This window comes from Equus przewalskii, chromosome 23, assembly GCF_037783145.1.
Source record: "Equus przewalskii isolate Varuska chromosome 23, EquPr2, whole genome shotgun sequence".
Taxonomy (NCBI): Eukaryota; Metazoa; Chordata; class Mammalia; order Perissodactyla; family Equidae; genus Equus; species Equus przewalskii.
The window spans coordinates 14,131,661-14,154,011 of NC_091853.1; the positions used below are offsets into that span (position 1 = coordinate 14,131,661).

Consider the following 22,351-nt stretch of genomic DNA (forward strand, 5'->3'; position numbering starts at 1 on the left):
TCATAATTCAATTAGTCTACTCAAATGTGTAATTGCTTTACTTACAAAGAAATATATCCTCTTCTATCACATAAATAAGAAAGTTTTAAGAATTCTTTTATAAAAGAAAATTTTAGTTACATGGGATAAATTTTCTCCAAATTCTCTAATAAATTTAGATTACCAAATCAAATTTATGTTGCTCATTTTTCTTAACTTACATGAATTGGACTTATATGAACTGAACTTATATGAATCTTTTCTCATTTTAGTTCTCATCTATTATTACATGGATACAACACTTTTGGATGTAAAGATAATGTTTTTTACTGAAAGTATACCTTATCTTTCATTAAAATATTATATTTTGATTTATTAAACGCAGCTAAAAATTTTAAATTTCTAACCTTGCAGCTATTGTGATGTGTCTCTATAAGGGAAACATAAATACAAAATAAGCACAACGTAAGTGTATTTATCTTCACGAAAAATCATAGTAACTTTAAACTGTGAAACACTGCCCTCTATAGTCCACTGAATTAAAAGACAATTCGATTTACCTAAATCATAACGATATAATCCAGCCAAGGAATTTTGAATTTTTCTGCCTTGTTCTTGAAGCAAAATTCTTCTGCTTTATACAGTTCTCTTTTCAAAAATAAGTTTATCCTAGAGAAATGCCTATTTCAAATATTCTTCAACCTCCTTTAAAGTCTCTCCTCTCCTTCTGGCTCACCTAAAACTCAATTTGCAGTTAAATATGGCATTAGTTTCATAAAGTTAATTCTACATAAAGAATACAGTATTTAACTTAATTAATCCAACCCAATTAATCCAGAGAGAACATATCTAAGAAAACATGGACACAACCCATATAAAAAAGGAACAAAGAGAGTGAATTCAGAATTCAATCTATACAAGGTTTTAACCTGATTTTCTTTTAACTTGGCACTATTATAATTGGGAAAGCTATATAAAGCAAAAACAAGCAGAAGTATAGCACACTCAGGTATTAGGGTAATCTAGCCAAACTGTATTTTTGAATATATGGACTCAAACTCTTCATCAACCCTCCCCCTGCACCAACACAAGACAACTGCTAGATCAGTTCAACGTTATTGATCATCTTCTGTTTCAGATATTGTGCTGGTGCAGGGAATATAAATATGGATAAGCTATAATCTTAATTCTGGAAAAGTTTACAGTGTAATGGAAGAGACAGATAACTTCAATTCAAAGGGCAAGTACGATGAAAGCACGGACCACAGAGAACAGGCACTTTGCCCATCTCAGTATCAGTATGGTTCAAGGAACAGGGACGATTCCTAGAGGTGAAAATATCCTCAACTTAGTCTTCAAGGATGAGCATAAATTAATCTAGTAAAGAGAGAGGGTTTTCCAGACAGAGAAATCAACTTAACTAGATCAGAAGCTGTGAAACAGCAAGAAGTAAGGCAGTAGATACTGACATCCGTGCTTCAAAATAACATGTGGGCCATAAAAACAACAAAAAAAGAAGCCAGGACCTTACCCCAGGAAGTTTTAAGTAAATCTGGGATGAAGCTTGAGCATTTCTATTTTCAAAGCTCCCTACATGGGATTCTGATGCATAGCCAGGATGGTGAAATGATACCCTAAGGAAATATAAGCAGTCTGATAGCACTGCAACTTGAAGGTGGAGGAGGGGAAGGAGGGGAGTTTGAAGTATGGATATGAACCAGATTACGGTGGAACATGTAGAACATACTAATTTAGCCTAAATTTGTAAAAGGGAATCACTTTTAAACTGGCAAAACATGGTCAGATACGTATTTCAGATAAGCCATTTTAGAAGCAATGTGAAGGACAGAACTGAGTGGGACCAAACTCAAAATAAGGAGAACACAAAGGAGCTTTGCAACAGCCTAGTCAAGAGGTGATGGTGTACTGAGAGAAAGGTAGTACGGATGGAAAGAAAGTGATGGATGCAAAATATTTAGAAGGTAATTTAATTGTTTCTCACTTGAATAAACTAGGTATACAGCAGTGCCATTAAATAAGATAGGGAATAAAACAGGAACACACGTGAGGGCAGGTGAGGAGGATAAAGAGCTGACGAGTTCTATCTTGGACTTTTGAGTCTGAAGGGCCACTGCAACACTAAAGCAGAAATGCTCAGCAAATATTTCGACACATGAACCAAAAACAACATCAAAAAAGTAGAGCCCCTCAAGTTGAATCCAGCTCGTAGATGTGTTTGATTTGGCTCATATTGTGTTGAACTTTTTTTTTAAAAGCCTCATTTAAAAATCACGAGATTTCACATAAAAACCTACAGTCCATATCCGATCTGGCCATACTGGGCACTCAGCAATAACCAGCTGCAGCTAAGGTCCAAATGCCCTGTTTAAATAGGGCATGCACTTCCCTGTAAGCCACAATCCCTACGACTATGCGTAAATTCCAACCCACTTCATTCACTTATGTTAATGGCCTGGCCTCTGCAGGCATTTCACCTTTTTAAAATCTATTTTGCGACCCTGGTCTAAAAACCCTGAGCCCCGATGAAGATCACAGAAAAGGTCAGGGCTAAAAAATAAATTTAGAATCAGCATAGGCTTTAGTTAAAAATGCAACAATAGTAGGGAGAAACATCAACATAGGCTGAATCCTTGGGCAAAACAGTATTTACTCATGCAGACTCTGTGCTTTATGATACTCCTATCACGTTAAAAGTGGCCTCTGCCACATTCAAATCTTAATTCAAAATTCACTTTCCCCATGTGTGTATGTTTTAATCTCTTCAGCGACATTGTTAGTCCTTACCCATAAATGCTGAGTTTTCTCCTAATTTTTAGGGTAGTTTGTTCAGGAATTAAAATAGCATCCTGCATATTTCATGCTCTAAAAATGCCAGCTGAAATAAATAAAGTAATCCCCTAACACTGAACATAAGTTATGCCCTGAATCTTGAAGAAACAAGAGAGGAGCCAGAAGTGGGCTGGAAATACATACTCAGAGAGAAACATAAAAGAATTAGTTACTTGAGAAGGAAATCAGAATAACCTAAGGACAGCCTGGTAGGTACCTTCTAAGGCATTGTTCTGTGCTAAACATCGCAGGCAGTATGGTTGGGATGAAAAGATGAACCCAACATGGTCCTCAGCTTTGAGGAGCCTCTGGGACAGATGCAGACTATCAAGTATAAAGGTTAGATGCAGTTCTCTCTGAGACGAGAGTTTTAATACATGAGAAAAGGTAACAATCATTCTCTAGCATAAGGCAGCTAGAGAAAAGAAACCCAATTCAATACCAATGCCTGATAGTCGACAAAAATTAAATATGAATGATGAGGGAAAAAATCAAAGAAGATAAAGTTTTGGCAAAAATAAACATATCTGGGGGCCGGCCCTGAGGCCTAATGGTTAAGGTCAGTGTGCTCCGCTTCAGCTAGGGTTTGGTTCCCAGGCATGGACCTACGCCACTCATCAGTGGCCACGCTGTGGTGGTGACCCACATACAAAATGGAGGAAGATAGGCACAGATGTTAGCTCAGCACGCATTTTCCTCAGCAAAAAGCCACACATCTGCCTAATTATTTTTTTAAATATAAATTTCAAAAGTGATGACTACCTTTATAGGTAAGTACACTATATTTAAGAAATTTATGTACTCTGATGTTCAATGAAATTTTATAGGTAAAAGATAAGGACATGACACTATAAAAAACCACAGATAATAGGCAAGTTTTGCGAAAGGCTAGATGGCTACTGGACAGCTTGATAACCACTATTTGGCTATCAGAACAAAAGAGAGCAGAATGTCAGCTCCCCCAGCTATGCTATTTACCTTCAGGGACATCACACAAATATAATACAATGGATGCTGGTTCAAGAGTCATCAGACCAGTAAGGTGAAGAGAAACAGTTACTAATAAGATTCCAAGTAAACAAAAGTTTTAAAGATCTAAAGAATCAAAAAAAAACGGCAAGAGACTAGACAGTCAATGAGAACCAAGGTATTAACAATACTATTGAAACACAGAGAAAGCCCTAGAAATTCCTGAGAATAAAATCCTATCTTATTTATAATGACCTTTGCTCCCTCTGGTGGTCACAAGAGGTTTTACCAGGTGTGAGAAGAAATGGAGGTACAGGGCAGACAAGTGAAACTGCAGGAACCATACAGACTAACCTTCATCTATATGTCAGACAAGTAAGTGCTCAGTTTACAGAGAACACTTTTCTAAAGAAAGAATTTAGAGTTTAGTGTTACAGAGGCAGCAATGCAGAACTACAGAAACATCACAGGGGGATAGATACTTCTAGGAAATAGAACTGAATGAGTATGATGTATGAGGCAGGGAACTTCATGGAGTTTTATTTCACACTCTTTCCATACTGTCTGCATTTTTATTTCCATACGCCTGTATTACTTTCATTAAAATATTATTAGACAATGTAAAAGAATACCTATCTCTTTTTACAAGTTTACAATCGAAGAGAATACTTCCCTTCTCATTCAGAGCAAAAGCCATAATCCTTATAACAGACTATTCCATGTGCCCCACCCTATCTCATTTCCTATTTCTCTGCCCCACATTCCCACAGACCCACTCAGTCCTCCTCACAGTTTCCAGAGCACGCCAGGCATGATGCTGCCTTGGGGACTCACACTGGCTGTTCCTTCTATACAGGATACTCTTCCCTAGATAACCGCATGACTCACTCTTTCACTCCTTCAAATCGATGCTCAGTGTCACGTTCTCAGTGAGCCTTCCTTGACCATCTTATTTAAAATTGTAACCCCAGGTCCTATACACCCTATTCTTATCCCCTGCTTTCTTTCCATAGCAACAGTCACCCTCTAATGCCCTATATTTACTTCTTTGTTTTATGACTTATGCCTGCCAGATGGTCAGCTCCCTGAGAGCAGGGATGGTTCTCCTGCGCTCTCTGCTGTGTCCCAGCCCCTAGAGCTATAGCTTGTGCACAATTAATGAGTTGAATGAATATCAATAATACTCTAACAGATGTCCAAAAAAAGTACAAAACATCTCATTTTATATTTGGCTCAACATGAAACAGTAATCTATCACAAATTAGGATAAAACCTTGATTATATATTTAAAACACATGACATTAGTCTTTTAAGTGAGATGTACAGAGATCATTAATGTGCTTTTTTTCCCTAATGCGTAGGGCCAACAGATACCAAATAAGCTCAAATGAAATCATTCTGCTATTAGTACTCAAAACTCTTTACAGAGGACCCAAAAGAAATAGTAGTCATCACACTATGCACTTTGAAACAAGAATCTTCTCAAAAGGGCCATAGAAAATATCAAGTATTAGCTAGGAATTATGGGAAAACATCTAAAACTTTATTTTGGAAAATGTCTTCTTCTAGAACTGTTAATATATTCATCAAAAACTAAAAATAAAACTCCCATATGATCCAGCAATCCCACTTCTGGGTTTATATCCAAAGGGAAATGAAAACACAATTTTGAAGAGAGAGCTACACAGCATTGGAGCATTATTCACAATAGCCAAGATATGGAAACAACCTAAGAGTCTGTCAACAAATGAATGGATAAAGAAGACATGGTACACATATACAATGGAATGTTATTCAGCCATGAGAAAGAAGGAAATCTTGCCATTTACAACAACATGAAAGGACCTCGACGGCATTACGCTAAGTAAAACAAGTCAGATAGAGAAAGACAAATACTATATATCACTTACATGTGGAATCTAAACAAGCCAAACTCTAGATAGCAGACTGGTGCTTACCAGGGGCTTGAGGAGTGGGGTGGGGGGGGGGGTGGGGAAGGAAAACAGTCAAAGCATACAAACTTCCAGTTATAAGATGAATAAGTTCTGGGGATCTAATGTACAGCATGGTAGTTGTAGTTATTAATATGGTATTAGATACTGGAAAGTTGCTAAGAGGGCCAGCCCCCTGGCTGAGTGGTTAAATTCGCGTGCTCTGCTTTGGAGGCCCAGGGTTTCACAGGTTTGGATCCTGGGTGCTGACCTAGCACCGCTCATCAAGCCAAGCTGAGGCAGCATCCTACATCGCACAAACAGAAGGACCTACAACTAGAATGTACAACTACGTACTGGGGGGCTTTGGGGTGAAGCAGCAAAAAAAAAAAAAGATTGGCAACAGATGTTAGCTCAGATGCCAGTCTTTAGAAGAAAAAAAAGTTGCTAAAAGAGTAGATTTTAAATGCTCTCACCACAAAAAAGAAACAATAATTATATGATGTGATAAATGTGTTAACTAATGCTGGTAATCATTTTGCAATATATAAATGTATCAAATCAAATCAACAGGTTGTACACAAACTTATACAATGCTATATGTCAATTACATCTCAATAAAGCTGGGGGAAAAACGTTAAGAAGAGGTTTCAGGTGGGCCCTAAATCCAATGACGGGTGTCTATCTAAGAGGAAGGAGAGGGAGATTCGGATCCAGAGACACAGGGAAGAAGGCCATGTGAAGACAGAGACATGGAGTTATGCTGCCAGAAGCTGGCAGAGGCAGGGAAGGATTCTTCTCCAGAGCCTTCAAAGAGAGCTTGGCTCTGCTGACACCTTGATTTCAGATCTCTAGCCTCCAGCACTGTGAGAGAGTACATTTCTATTGTTTTAAACTACAAAGCACCGGTTTGTGGTACTTTGCTATGACAACCCTAGGAAACTAATACAGCCTGAAACATCTTGTCCCAGAAAGTAAGAAAATGCTCAAAGAATGATGGGGACATGTCAAAAGGACACAGGAGCTATCTTAAAGGGGCTCCCAATGGCCAAATAAAAAATAATGATATAATGGATTATAACCCATTGAATAAAATAGAAACCCGTGAGTATATACTGATATAAATACATCAATGCTGGGAGAAGCAGTCCACTGTAAGCTCTGAGGATCCTTACCCTTTTTATTCAGTACGCCCGGCTCTGACCACTCTTTACCTGGGCCATTTCTCAGGGTTGTGTGTGCAGCAAGCCACCTTCAGGATGAGGTAATGTCTTCCCAACCCCTGACAAAGAGCAGGCTTGCTTCCACCTGCTATAAAAGTGGTTAGTCCCAAAAGCTCAATGCTCCTTCCCTATAGCACACCCCACTGCATATGCAGGAATCCATCTAGGCCCACCTGCATCATCCCTCTGGGACTTGGGGGACATGAGAAACTGATGCAAATCAAATGAAACTCATGCAGTTTGCCATGCCATGAATAATAAAGTCCTTTGGCTCAGACCCAGGAGTCTTGTACTTCTGCCAGCATCTAAGAAACAGTAACAGATCAACTTATTAGCCTGCAAGTAGGGTACAATCCTAGACCTTTCACAGTTGTTGACAATGAATAAATAAATAAATGAGGGAGAAGAGAAAGCCTATCTTTACAGTGGAATGACAAATAATAAATATAGAAGAAATGATAGAGTTAGAAAATCATTAATAGGTGGTAAAACTAGTGGGTGAAATCTGATTAGGAAAAGGATATTTACATAGTCTCAAAGTATCTCCCCACAAATTGCTCATTAACTACAAAGAGAAAAATAAGAATTTTACAGTAGAGAAATCTGGCAGACACCACCTTAAGCAAGTGATCAAAGTTAACCAATACTGGGACAAAGAGACATCATGTATCTCCTGATATAATACACTGAGAAGGATACAGTTCTGTGATACTCCTCCTAAAAATGTACAATCTGAATCTAATTATAAGGAAACATCAGACAAACTCACACTGAAGGATGTTCTACAAAATAATTGGCCTATATTCTTCAAAAATATCATGGTGAAGAAAGAAATAGAAAGGCTGAGGAACTGTTCCAGATTAAAGGAGACTAAAGAGACATGACAACTAAATGCAGTTCATGATCCAGGATTGGATGACGGATCAGAACTTTAAAAAATAACTACGAAGGACATTTTTTAGATAAGTGATAAATTTGAATATGGACTATGGATTTGACAATAATATTCACTCAATGTTAATATTCCTGATTTTGAGAAAAGAGAATCATTGTACACTGTTGGTAGAACGAAAATCGATACAGCCATTATGGGAAACAGTATGGAGGTTCCTCAGAATATTAAAAGTAGAACTCTCATATGATCCAGCAATCCCACTTCTGGGTATACATCTAAAGGAAATGAAATCAGAACCTCGAAGAGATTTCTGCACTCCCATGTTCATTACAGCATTATTCACAACAGCCAACATATGGAAACCTGTGTCCATCTATAGATGAATAGATAAATAATATGTGGTATATATATACAACAGAATATTATTCAGCCATGAGAAAGAAGGAAATCCTGCTATTTGTGACAATATGGATGAACCTAGAAGATATTATGCTAAATGAAAGAAGGCAGACAGAGAAAGACAAATATTACATTACCTCACTTACATATGGAATCTAAAAAATTAAAAAGTCAAACTCATAGAAACAGAGAGTAGGATGAAATTTACCAAGCACTGGTGGTGGGATGTGGAGATGTCGGTCAAGGGGTACCAAGTTACAGTTACGTAGGATGAATAAATCCAGAGATCTAACATACAGGTATGGTGACTACAATTAATAATACTGTATTCAATACTGGAAATATGCTGAGAGAGTAAATATCAGGTGCTCTAACCACAAAAAAAGTGGTAACTATGTAAGGAGATGATATATTAATGAGCCTGACTATAGTAATCATCTTATTATGTATATGTATATCGAATCATCATGATGTACACCTTAAATATATACAGTTTTTATTAAAAAAAATAAATATATATATAATGCCCCGCAGGGACTCTGAGCCCCTTTGAGGGGTTCTAAAAAAGAATTTCAAAAGAATTCATGACACCAAAAAAAAAATTCCCATTTTTGATAATTACGGTGTAATTATATAAGAAAAGAGCCTTACTTCTTAAGAAGTATTGAAGTATTTAGTGGTAAAGGAACATGTCTCCAACTTACCTAAAATGGCTCAGAAAAAATTTATTTTTATATTTGTTTATATGTGTGTGTGTGTGTAGAGAATGCTAAAGCAAATGTAAACTGGTGTATCTAGATAAAGGCCATCCAGAAATTCCTGTACTACTCTTGAAACTTAAAAAATCCTATCAGAATATATTAGTGAATAATAATGTATTGTGTACTTGAAATTTGCTAAGAGAGTAGATCCCAGATGTTCTCACCACAAAAAACAAAAACATGGTAACAATGGGAAGGGATGGATAGTTGAATGGTTTGTGATAATCATGCCACAATGTATACATATATCAAATATCAAAACATCACGTTGTACACCTTAAATATATACAATTCTTATTTGTCAAAAAAAAAATAAAAATAGGGGCCAGCCCCATGGCCTAGTGGTTAAGTTCAGCACGCTCTGCTTCAGCCACCTGGGTTTGATTCCCAGGCGAGGACTTACACTACTTGTTGGCAGCCATGCTGTGGCAGTGACCCACATACAAAATAGAGGAAGACTGGCAGAGATGTTAGCTCAGGGCGAATCTTCTTCAGAAGAAAAAAATAATAAAAATAAATTATACTAAAATAAAAACTCACCCTCCACCTCACCCAAAATAACAAAATAAGTAAAGGCAAAAGAATTGCCTTGTTTATATTAGACACTGAACAAAACATTCTTGAAATAAGATGAAACATGACAGCAAATACAGTCAAAGGGTTGCATTTTAAAGCATTGTTCATTTTATACCTCAAGGTTTGATTTAAAAAGTCACCACCTTTACTTGAATTTTTAATACATATACATACATATAAGTTTACATGTTATATATATAATAATATATTTTAATATGGACTATGGATATATATCTAAAATGTCAGCTATAGAACAGATAGCAGAGTGGTTAGAGTGGGGCTCTGGACTCATAAGGACAGGTCCAGATTCCAGGACCATCATTTATTAGCTGCCTAATCTTAGGCAGGTACTAAACCTCTCTATGCCTGAATTTTCTCATTTTTAAAATGCAGCCAATAATAGCTTCTAATTCTTAAGATTCTTATGAAGATTTCACAGAATAAAACGTGTAAAGAGCTTACACATTCAGCACATAGAAACAAATATCAAAGAAAATGATTCTTTAACCTAAAAGATAATGAACTGAATACCAAATCTCTTGAGATTGAGGTTATGACCTGCCCCATACCAGTAAAAACAAGGGGAAAAAAAGCTATGAGTCAAAGGGGACCAGCTCAGTGTTTAAACTAAAAATTAAAATGTAAATGAAACATAAAATTCCTCTTTACAACTAGATTATGATGTTAAAATATTTTTAGAACAATGTATTAAAGAATGATCTTGATTTGAAAGTGCCTTTGGTTCTGTTTAATTTACTCAAGTTTACGTTCAATAGGTGAGATTTAGATATTTTTTTAAAGCATCCTTAATGCCTGTTTGGATTTCCATAAAGAAGAACTACCTAACGCATGGACTCTGCAATTTGCAGAGTCACAGTTAATAGAATTTTATTTAGTAATTAAGGTATTGAAGGCAAGAAATCATAAATTCTGTCATGTATCAGAAGTCATAAACTCGAATGCCTACATAGGCCAGGTAGCGGAAACGGTCAGGTGTAAATCAACAGGGAAGACCTGAGACCACCGTGACTGGATCTGGAGAGGGAGTACTCCCCTACAGGCATTCAAATTCAAGTTCTGTTTTATTTTTTAAACCTTGCACCATAGGTGTTCAGGCTGAGTTCAGTTCAGAGGGGCACCTGTTTTGACCACTGAATTTCAGATTTTAAGTCCTTGAGATATTTATGATATATATTTGTATGCAAACGATGTTTTATAAAAGATATTAACAAAATAGAATCTTTCTGAGAATGAATACTTATGCACACCAAAAACATCAGGAAATGTTTCAATGACTTCCAAAAGACAGTCATATCATTAAAGATGTCCTAAGTTGGGTCTCTCTCTCTCTTTGTACGCATAATTAAGACATACTTTATACGTCAGAAATATATAACCTTTAAGTTTCCTTACAACTCTGACATTTTAAGATTCCATGATTGATGGAACAAAATTCTTTCATACTGTAATAAATACGTACCTATGAACTAATTTAACTATTACAAAAAAACCATTAAAAATTGTTGAATTCTGGGGCTGGCCCCGTGGCCGAGTGGTCAAGTTTGCGCGCTCCGCAGCAGGCGGCCCAGTGTTTCGTTGGTTCGAGTCCTGGGCGTGGACCTGGCACTGCTCATCAAACCACGCTGAGGCAGCGTCCCACATGCCACAACTGGAAGGACCCACAACAAAGAATATACAACTGTGTATTGGGGGGCTTTGGGGAGGAAAAGGAAAAAAATAAAATCTTAAAAAAAAAAATTGTTGAATTCATTCACACTGAAACATTTGGCTTAAATATTTTTTTGAGGAAGATTAGCCCTGAGCTAACTACTGCCAGTCCTCCTCTTTTTTGCTAAGAAAGCCTGGCCCTGAGCTAACATCCGTGCCCATCTTCCTCTACTTTATATGTGGGACGCCTACCACAGCATGGTGTGCCAAGCAATGCCATGTCCGTACCCAGGATCCAAACCGGTGAACCCTGGGCCGCCGAGAAGCGGAACGTGTGAATTTAACCGCTGCGCCACCAGTCTGGCCCCAGCAACTTTCATTTTTGACATGGTACCAAAGCAGCCTGTTATCTCACTGAAACACCTGTCAACAAGTTTTTTAAAAACTTTTCAAATAAAATAGCAACCCTGCCTTTATTAAACTCTTTCCAGATGTTCTCCAATAAGCATACTAGAAAAAGAGGGTACGTTAAGTGAATAATATCCAATGACCCCAAAATCCAAAGTAATCTCTCCTTCCACTGGATGCCCTAGACTTGTGTTATTATTGTTTTATCCTACTATATTTTGGTATGGTTTATCTTCTCTGATATACTTTAAACTACATTAGGGCAAAAAGCATGTCTTGTTCATATTTTACCCCATCAATAAGCATTTTGTGTTTGCACAGAAGGTGCTCATAAAGAAAAATCCAAAAGAAACCTACCATTTCTCAAGATAATGATGCTCTCACGTTAAACTCTTTTGAATTCTAAAATAGTTTTTTCATGATGAAAATTATTATGCTTTTATTTAAACATTCTCTACAATTCAGAGAAGTTCTCAGGATCCGTAGCTGGTTATGTCAGTATTTAAGCAATCATATTTTTAGAAAGATAAATACTGCAATAACTTTATAATCTTTTGATTTGAGAAAATATAACTTGAAGAATCTTACTTAAGCCTAAGCTGAGTTTTAAACATTTATTTGAGAGAAAGATGATACGTTTTTGGAAAGTATTCTTTACAATCATTGAGTCTTACCTGAGGATTCCACCCTGGATCTAATTTCTTAACCGCTGCGATATACTCCTGCATCGCTTGGCTGGGGCTCGAATCGCCAAGGGCTTTCCAGGCTTCCCTATAGAACAGAATACCCAAAATGACCTATCATTAACTACAAACAGCATATTTCTTTGTATGACTAAAAAAACCTGACATACACATTTTAAGGGTGTGGGGATACAGATATAATAAGTCTTGGACGAGTAGCCCTCTTTTTTTACATCTATGTTGGTCTACAGCAATAAAGTCCTTATCGTCTCACCAAAGGAGCTTTTTTAGACTTTTTTTCCTAATCACCCACCCTCATGAAATTTTAATAACATATATATTACATATCTGTTGAATTTGGGAAGACAATGAACTCACAGTATTATCTAAGATTTTATAACTCCCCAAAACCCAACTTTCAGCGTGGTTGAGAACAGACCAAGAAAAGCAGTTCCCATCTTACGAATTAACTGTGCTCATGGCATTTTGGTAATATGGAAATCAACCATCACACAGAACAATATTCCCTGGGAAAACACTTCAAATGTCTTATTTAGGATGTAAGAAACACACCTTCCCCTTCTGCTATCTCATCTACAAGCTGTTAGTAATGGATCCTGAGTCCTCAGGGAGGGAGTTCAAAAGTGAGGGTGGAGTGGTGAGAGCAGAGAGAAGAATACTAACGAGTAAGAAGGTAGAGACTTCCCGCAGTGTAAATACTAAGAGTAACATTTCAGTCCTGAGCCTGTTTCTGAGTCAGTCTTTTCTTCTCTTCTGCAAGATGCAAGGAGAGGCTCCTGTTGGGTTTTTCCCTGCCCATTCTTTCTACTTCCAACCAGGAAGCAGATCCACTGATCCAGTGTAAAACAGACCTCAGTCCCAGTTTCTTCACTACCCTCCTCCTCCTATGAGGAATATAACATCTTTCTGAGGTTTTCTAAATTTATATTTACTGAATCTCTTGACAGTTACTTGTATATATCCTAACACTTTACCCCTTTTCCAAACAGAGGAAATTTAACATCAAAACTATTATCTAAGTATCTAGACAATATTCAGATTTCCCTGATTTCCCAATAATGTCCTTTCTAGCTTCCTTCTCCCAGACCAGGGGCCAAACAAGATTCACACACAGCACTGAGTTTCATGTACCTTTAGCCCTTTTTTGTCATCCATGATATTGGTTTTTTTTAAGAGTCCAAACCAATTGTTTTATAAAATATCCCTTAATTTAGATTTGTCTGATTGTTTTCTCACTTACAGAATGTTCCTGCCAAAAATGATTAATCATGATTAGAACGAGGTAAACACCTTGGCAGGAAGCAGCAGACAGGTGACACGCCCTTTACGAGGCTCCACTTCAGGGGCACGTGGCATCAGTTTGTCCCACCATCAATGAGAACACTGAGGACTTGGCAAAAGCAGTATCTCCCATTTTCTTCTTTGTAATTAACAAGTAAACCGTGCGTCAGACTGTGTAAACATTGCTTCCCATTTAACAGTTTTAGCACCCATTGATTCTTGCCTGAATTATTACTACAGTGTAAAAATCTAAACTTTTTTAAATTGCTGAAAAAACAGGCAAGCACAGGAAAAAAATAATGAAGTTAGGAAATAAATTAAAACAAAAAACTCACAGTAAAAGTTCCATCAGGTATTCTCCACAACAGTAATTAAATGCCCGAGAACTATCTGTTATCACCAGCAAAGAGAGCTCGCCCCACAATGGAAACCAAAGCCCGGCTTCCTTCACGGAGCGCGCCCCACGCACACGAAACATCAGCGGAACTACACCGAGAGCTTAAGGACATAACCGATTTACATCCGGGTTCAAGCTCTGCGTCTCCTTACAGCCGGGTAACAAGCAGTTCACAGACAGCTCGTCCGGGGGCCGCACTGTGAGCAACACTGCTCTAGAGTGTGAAGATAGGATCCATTTTCAGCATCGCTTCTATACTTTTAATTCCAGGGCTGACACTCCTAAGTCCTTCCTTCTAAACCTAAGGTTCCCTACTGTATGCAATTTCTCTTTTTCACTTAGACAAGCTAAGAGGAAATAAGGCCTCAAATGATAAAAGGGAACCTCTGAATTATAAGTAAAAAAATTGGAAGGGCATAATCTTTTTATGTATTCAGGAAAGAAGTGGACTCAGTATCTGTTTTTTTCCCCTCCTCTCAAGCGGTTATTATAAGTACTTCTTTACGGTGGTGTGGGTGGGGCAAGGAACAGAAGAGCATCAGAGCCGAGAAGATAAAATTGGGGCAGCGAGAAGAGCGCAAAGTGGGGGTTTACCCTGCTCTCCTCCCTTCAAATCCTCCTGGCCTTCTTCCAAAGACCCCTCCAGAGGGGAAATGTGGTGACCCATGAGGGGCCGAACGACAGGAAAGGAGAATCTCAAGCAACAGCTCTTACGGTCACTCTCCAGGAAGTTATACGTACGTAAGGAACGCACGTCATTGTGAACTACTTATGCACTAACATCATGGCAGAAGAATCCTTTAGGAGACTTAGCTAAAAGCGGATTCTTTTAATCTCTCTCCCAATTGCCTGTCATTAGCACAGTCTACAGCAGAGAGATTAATATAAAAATAATTCTTTAATCTGCTCACTACTTTCTAATTCCTAAACACCTAAATCATTTCCAGCGACCTCATTAGATTCCAAGAATTTCTTACCATTTTTGCTTCCCTTCAAAATCAAAGAAGCCTGGTTTAGGAGTATTGCAATTTCCAACTTTGACCTAAATGAAGGGGAGGAAAATCAAGAACTTATTTTTCAAAGAAATGCCAGAGAAACTTTTTATTTTCAAATTTATTAGGTATACTTAGTAACCATAGGTTAGAAAATATTTGCATCTATATAGAAAAACAAAATTTAACATTCTTTGCAAAAGCAAACAAACTTTAAATATAGGCTGCTTTCGCTTACTGCATAAAACAACTGTTATCTAATACTGTAACACATTAAAAAGTATGGGTGACAAAACACTTGCATTCCTACATTAGAAACTATTATATAAGACAAATTATAAACACAGATTATGCAATCCTTATTACCATTTATAATATAGAAGAATTTTTAAACGTGCAATAAACAAGCTTTAAAGTACAGTTTATCAGAATCCATGATATTGTTTATTTACGCTGATTCTCATAACTCTATCAGCATTTTATATCTCCCAAATTCCAGGATAAAGCACACTACTCTTAAAGTGCCCCATTATGAAACTAATCAATATAAATTTAGATGCTGAAAGCCGTGCAAAAAAATTTCAAGGGTTTCTCAACAAAAATACAAATTCTAAATATTCCACAATCTTCTCCTCTTTGTGGCCAACACTTACTTTTAACCCTCAAATAACATTTGTAGTTAAATTATACAGTAATTATTTTCATTGTGTATAAGCATAAATGAAACTCACACAGTGCCGAATTCACCACATGGCCCATTCCCACTACCAGAAGCACCTGCGCTTCTGATGGGCTCCCCCAGCACTCGCTCTGTCTCTCTTGAGAGCACTTTCCACTTTTACCTTGTGTTAGAAAGTTTTGTGTAAAGCCTCACCTTTCTGTTAGAACACAGCCTCTAAGAAACCATTCTTAACTCACTCATCACACCTAATACAGTGTCTGACGTTAGGTAGTAAAAAATGTTTGTGGAATATAGAATGAATGTCAGGGACGTGTTCAGCAAAAAACCTATTTTCCCTAATGCTCAATCCCAGAGTCTGACCCCAATCTACTGCTCAGTAACCTTCCCACTACCTCCTATTACTCTGACACAGTTGAATTTTGCTAAAATCAAACAGATGCTCTACTCACTGCCTGGGGAATTTTTATTCTGAGTTTTGCTCATGTTACTCCCCTCACTTGAAAAACCTTCTTCGTCCCTCAGTTTCTCAAAATGCTACACCTCCTTTCAGTCCCACTCAAGGTTCAGACTCTAAGAACCCTTCGGTCTAGAACGAGCTCATTTATCTCTGAATTCGTAACAATTATCTCTATCACTTGCTTAGCAGTTAATCACATGGTCCTCTGGTCATTATTAAAATGCACATTTATACATAAGCAGCCCTGTTATGATAGGACAGAGGGAAGAAAGAGCGAGAGAGCAGGAGCTGCATTTCTTGAAGAATCGCCATAAACCCAAAGCTTCACATATGTGATGTCAGACGAGCCACACAACAATCCTGTTAGGTTTGCCATTACGAACTCATTTCATAAATGTGTATAGAAAAGCTGAGTAAGGTTGTCACAGCTCACACATTAGTAAATACTGAACTAGTAGTCAGGATTTGAATCCAGGACTGTCTAAAGTCTAACATTCCTTTACTACAGCACTCTGTTCTACATGCTATATAGAATCCAGGCTTCAGTTCTGGCATCTCTAAAATCACTTGAACTACTGGATTGTTAGAAATATGAAATGAGAGAACAGATTGGTGGTTACCAGGGGGAATGGGGGAGCGGGAGGGTGAAGAGTAAAAGGGCACATGTGTACAGTGACGGATGTTAATTAGATTTTGGGTGGTGAACACAATGTAGTCTTCACAAAAAAAAAAGAAATATGAAATGAAATCAACTATTAGACATCATTAAAAGAGTAGTTATTATTATTTTTGTTTTTTATCCAGATACCAGCCAGTGGCAGAAACAAATACTAATATCTACCCTCCATTTCTCCTACAGTAATAGAAGTCTCAGCCAGACACGGTTATCTAGCTAAACAGTACATGTGGCCGTGCCACTTCCGCCCAGATTCAGGGGACCGGATGTGTGTGAAATGATATAAATATGTTCCTTAAGAAGAAAGGGGGGCTTGTCCTTCCCTGTCCCTTTGCCTTGGCCAGAATATGCATGTGGTGATGGTGAGCCACCCCCAGCCATGGAAAGAGGATCTTAGGGCAGCAGTTCTCAACTCTTTGGTCTCGTGATCCCTTTACACTCTTAGAAATTGAGGACCCCAAAGAGCTTTTGTTTATGTGAGTTATATCCATAGATGTTTGCCACATTAGAAATTAAAAGACGTCTTAAAAATATGTATTAATCCATTAATAAACTCATTACATGTTAAATAAAATTTTATGAAAAATAACTACATATTCTAAAGCAAAAAAAATTTAGTGAGAAAAGTGACAGTTTTACATTTTGCAAATCTCTTTCATGTCCGCCTTAATAGAAGGCAGTTGTATTCTCATATCCACTTCTGCATTCAATCTATTGCAATATGTTGTTTTGGTTGAAGCAGATGAAGAAAATTCGGCTTCACAGAGATACGTTATTAGAAAAGAAAGAAGCATTTTAGCAGTGTTTTCAGATAATTGTGGGATTTCTCTTTGATCCCACACCAACACTCAACAAGTGGCAGTTTCTTTAAGGTTAGTTGCAATGTGGAGTCTGAGGTCATATCAACGAATTTTCACACTGTTCCATTAAAATCCATTGGTCTGACTTGCACTTTGAATGGATCTTTTACCCACACGTAATTTGTACCATCATGCCATGCAATGTTTGGAAAATATGGTTCACTGCGTTATGCAGACCTTCCAAATGTTAACACATTTCATTATACAATAGAAAAGTTCACAAGATCATTAAAATCACCACTGATCTCAGCAAAAAAAGGATTTGAGTATTAGGAAGCTGTCAAGCTCAATGACAGATACATATTTTCCAAACTTCTAATTTTTGCTCAAATGCTCTCACTGGTAACAAATAGTGTCAGTTGTTTTCCTTAAAGTGACAGGCTCACTTCCTTTATTTTCAAGAAACTGTCTTTCAAATACTCAAATTTGAATAAGCATAGTTTATCTGTGAGTTCTATTAAGTAAAACGATGTTTCATGAAAAAAGTGGATAGCTCAGCTTGCAACTCAAAAATTACACAAGTGCTCTTTCTCAAAGTAGCCAACGTAATTCAGTGTGCAGAAGTGCTTTGTGTGGACCCATTTCATCACACATGATATTAAAAAGACTGTACTCAAGCCTTAATATTTAATTAAAAAAATCAATAATTTTTACTGCTTCATCAAAGACATTTTTAAGCGAAACCGGCTTTTTTTTTTAGTAGGTGGCAGTAAAATATCGGACTACTAGTACAGTTTGCTGCCACTGCCTTAATTCATGCCAAATGTATCAACAGTTTTGTCCACCACGACAGCACAGGAAAAAGGCAAATAGCGTCTTCATATAATTATGAAAACAATTTTGACCTTGTAGCTCCCCTGAGAAAGTCTCAGGGATTCTCAGGGGACTGTAGACCATAACTTGAGAACTGCTGCCTTGGGGCATGGCTGAGCTAAAGACAGAAAAAAACTAAAGCCCCTGGATTGTCTCATGAAGCAGAACCACCACCAGCCCCAGATCACCTGCCTCCTGACCATTATGTGAAATCAAAAGAAAAGTTCAGCAGCTGACCCTATATCCTGACACAGAAGCTTTCGTATTCCCAAATTCAAAGAAGAGTTCCGGATGCAGAAAAGACTGGAAAAATAAACCTACAGGATTTTAGGACCTCACAAGCAACATTTTCCAAATTATTAGATAATGAATCAGAAGCTAAAAAGGAGAATTATAAAATGTACCACTTTAACAGAGCATCTAAATTGTTCTCGCTCACGTATATATAACATACCTAGTGCCCTTGAAACAGAGTATTTCCACAAAGGTTGCTAATGGCAAATGCCACTGAATTAAGTGTCCCCAAGCTACAGGAGGAGGACACGCTGAGCATCCTCACTGGTGCTAGTGCTGAAGGCCCCCATAAAATGAAGCCAACAGGAGTGTGAAATTTTCATTGTCCGACAGTTTTCACAGACGTCAGTCAGTCATCTCTTGCTGGGAGAGTGCAGGCTAATGCACAAAGGACAAAAAAACCTGTTAATTGGTGTGATCTTTTGGACACATCACTAAAAGATGATTTTGGAGCCATAGGCTTATCTGAGACTAAAACAGCTATTATGTTAGGTAAGTTTAGGGCTCTGCCTGAGAAAATAAGGGCCATATCTCAGGTTATTTTTATCATCTTCCTGCTGACAACCTTACCTCATTCACCCTACAAAATAGGGTGCTATTCTGAAAACAAAATGCAATTATTTTATGACAAATTTTGATCCACCATGCAGGAATTACATTGAGCTTTCAACTTTATTATTTTCTCAAAGATGCTATTTTTAATATTGTCTCAGAATTCTATTAAAAATAGTTAGAAGAGATTGATGAAAACTGTGTCCCAATGTCATATCTAAGTAAGCACAATCGTATTCTCTAATAATGAGGAATTTTATTTCCAGTTACACAATATCTCTAAACACCCTAAAGTGAAGGTCTTGAAAAGCGGATGCACACGCCTCTTCCAGACTACCTGGATGAAGTGGGGATACTTGAGTTCACTGATAACTCAGAAATCAAATACTTAATGATGACACAAATATCAATAAATAAAGATATGTCCTAGAAAGAAAAAGAATGTTCTCTAGGGCATTTGGAGAAAATTAGTCTTATACTGCCCAGAGAATCATCAGTCAGACATGTTATGGGCCTTAGCACAACGCTCAATAAATTCTTGTTAAGTAATCGAAAGTCTCATTTTAATGCTATTAGGATAGGGTAAATGACCAAAGAGGAAATAGATGTCCAGAACTTTTGCAAGGAAGCAAATTCCAAGGCCAACTCAGAGGCAATTTTCATTCAACACTATGACTTAGACCATTTGAACCTAGAGCTGTGTCTCTCGGGTCACTTAACTAATATTCCTAACTGACATACACCAATCTCCAAAAGAAGGTTCGGCTCTATCCAGGATGGTATATTCGGTGAAGAATACAGAGGGACCTCACAACTATTAAAAAAAAAAATACAAGGGAAAATAGATACCAAGAGGCAAAAGAAAGGTTAAAAATTGTTTAATAAAATAAAACGGGCTATTACCCAGAACTTCATCACTTCCAGTTGGTCCAAAGAGCTGGAATTTTCCTGAACTGTCAATTAACTTTTGTCAGCAATTTTTCACGTGTTTAAATCTAGACTCCTCAAGTAACTGTAAGTCTCTTGAAGGCAAGTATCACGACCTTTAGCTTCTCTGCATCCCCTGTAGGCACCCAAATGTTTTGCACATAAAAGATGCTGGCTAAGTTATTTGTTGATTATGATAAAGCAATTACTTTTCCTTCTGGTACCCAACCCAATGACTCTTTGAATGATAAATATCTAATATGACATTATTATTATTATTTCCATATTTCCAGGTAAAGTTCAGCCTTAGACACTGAGTCAGGAACTACAATCTAGTTGCAGTTCTGATTTATCTGTATGACCTCAGGTAAGTTATCTACTCTCTTTGGGCTTCCCTTTCCTTTTCCGTAAAACAAGGAGACTAGTTCATCTGGAGTTTAGCACTCCAACATTTTTTATAATTGTATCTAAGAGACAGAAGCATACTCACCCAAAACATTAAGTTTAAGATATTTAGAGTTTAAAAATCACAATAATAAAAGTAATAATAATTTATTTTGTATTGCATCACCGTTTTTCTTACAATCATATTATTCTCCTAGATCTCAAAATATCTTTTCAACATTACCGCATTTACTTCCATACGACCCTTTGGTAAGAGTGAACGCTAAGTCTTACGTTATCATCCTCATTTTGTAAAGATGCTGAAGCTGGTAAAAGCACAAGTGCAAGGTCACTGAGCAAGTCAGAGAAGACAGAGAAAAACTGTCGTTCAGTGTCCAGCTAAACATCCCTCCCAGGACAGCTGACAGGTCCTCTCCAGGTCCTGAATGATGCCGATTCTCAGCAGACGATGAAAAACCAAAACACACACCAACTTCATTACACCTAGCCATTAACCAGGCACGCTGGTCAACAGTTTTTGGAGGAAAGAGGCCTCTGGTCGCTCTCCCGCACCCGCCCCTTCCGGGCGACTTTACCTGCTTGTACCTGGCGTACAGGTACAAGAGCTGCTCCCTGCTGGCCACCTGCATCAGGCCCTGGAGGTGCGCCGCAGCCTTCTCGAACAGCTCGGCCAGGCTCCTGGACGCCTCGAGCTCGGGACTCGGGAGGGACTCCACATCCCCGGAGTCGTCCCCCGAGCTCAGCTCTCCGCCGCTGTCGCCCGTGGTGGCCCCCGCGGGCAGCAAGGGCGAGGCCATGTGTCCGCCCTGGCCTCCTCGGGCGGGCAGAAGACCGGCTCGGGGCCGGCCCTCCGGGCTGGGTGAGCCCGAGCTCCACGCGACCCCGCGCTCCCTCGCTCCGCGCTCCCGCCGCCTCTCCCCGGCTCGCAGGGCAGCCTCCGCCGCCCGCCGCTCTGCCCCGCGGGCGCCGGTTCCTCGGCTCCCCCGGCCTAGCAGCGCGCTCGGGTCCCTCCGCCCGCGATGGGGTCGGGGCCGCGCGGCCGGAACGCCGGGAGGGCGGGCGCGGGGTAGGCCGGCGTGCGCGCGGGGCGGGGGCGCGCAGGAGCGGCGGGCGAGCGCGCGCCCGGGGCTACGCAGAGCCCGCGCGGCGGCGCCTCGGCGGGCACCCTCCTCTACCCGGGGCTCTGGGGCCCGCGCCTGGGGGACGCTGCTCGGAGAAACTGCCCTCGGCGGGAGTGCCCATTATCCTCCCATCGCAAAGACTCGTCCCAAACTCGGAACGCGTCCTCGGGAGGGGCCACCGGGCGGGGGAAGGAGGCCGTCTATTCGGCGGTGTAGCGATGGGAGCGGAGTCGCGGGAAACGTGCCGCGGAGGACTAAGGTTCCGCCTGCGCCCGCCTCCCGGGCTCCTGGGTCCCCAGACAGGCCTGGGCTCCCCGCTGGAGAGTTTGGCTCTAACTTGAATAATGGATGAAAAACTGGGAGATAGGCCGTCGCCGCCCAAACTGCGTGAGTGCTGGTCGAATCACTCCTCTCCGTGCTTGCGTTGCACACCTGCGGAACTCCCAGCAATCAGAGCACGGAGAACGGGCTTTCCGGGGACGCCCCCCAATCCCCTGCCCTTAGCAGGATTCTGCTTCCAGACTTCTAGAC

General features: G+C 39.2%; 1 protein-coding gene across 2 annotated transcripts in view; it reads right to left on the reverse strand.

Annotated features, from left to right (window-relative positions):
* The window catches only part of ACBD6 (acyl-CoA binding domain containing 6), a 180,937-nt gene extending 158,968 nt beyond the window's left edge, over nucleotides 1-21,969 (reverse strand). The window contains exons 1-3 of one of the 2 annotated variants that reach the window (XM_070591731.1): nucleotides 21,275-21,969; nucleotides 15,019-15,083; nucleotides 12,334-12,430 (exon numbers count right to left, since the gene is read on the reverse strand). In XM_070591731.1, the coding sequence (XP_070447832.1) occupies nucleotides 12,334-12,430; nucleotides 15,019-15,083; nucleotides 21,275-21,496 (384 nt within the window). In that variant the 5' untranslated portion in view covers nucleotides 21,497-21,969. Of the gene's footprint in view, nucleotides 1-12,333; nucleotides 12,431-13,979; nucleotides 14,339-15,018; nucleotides 15,084-21,274 lie in introns of those variants that run through there. The other variant, XM_070591732.1, reaches the window with a different exon arrangement.
* Between the last annotated feature and the right edge of the window lie 382 nt (nucleotides 21,970-22,351).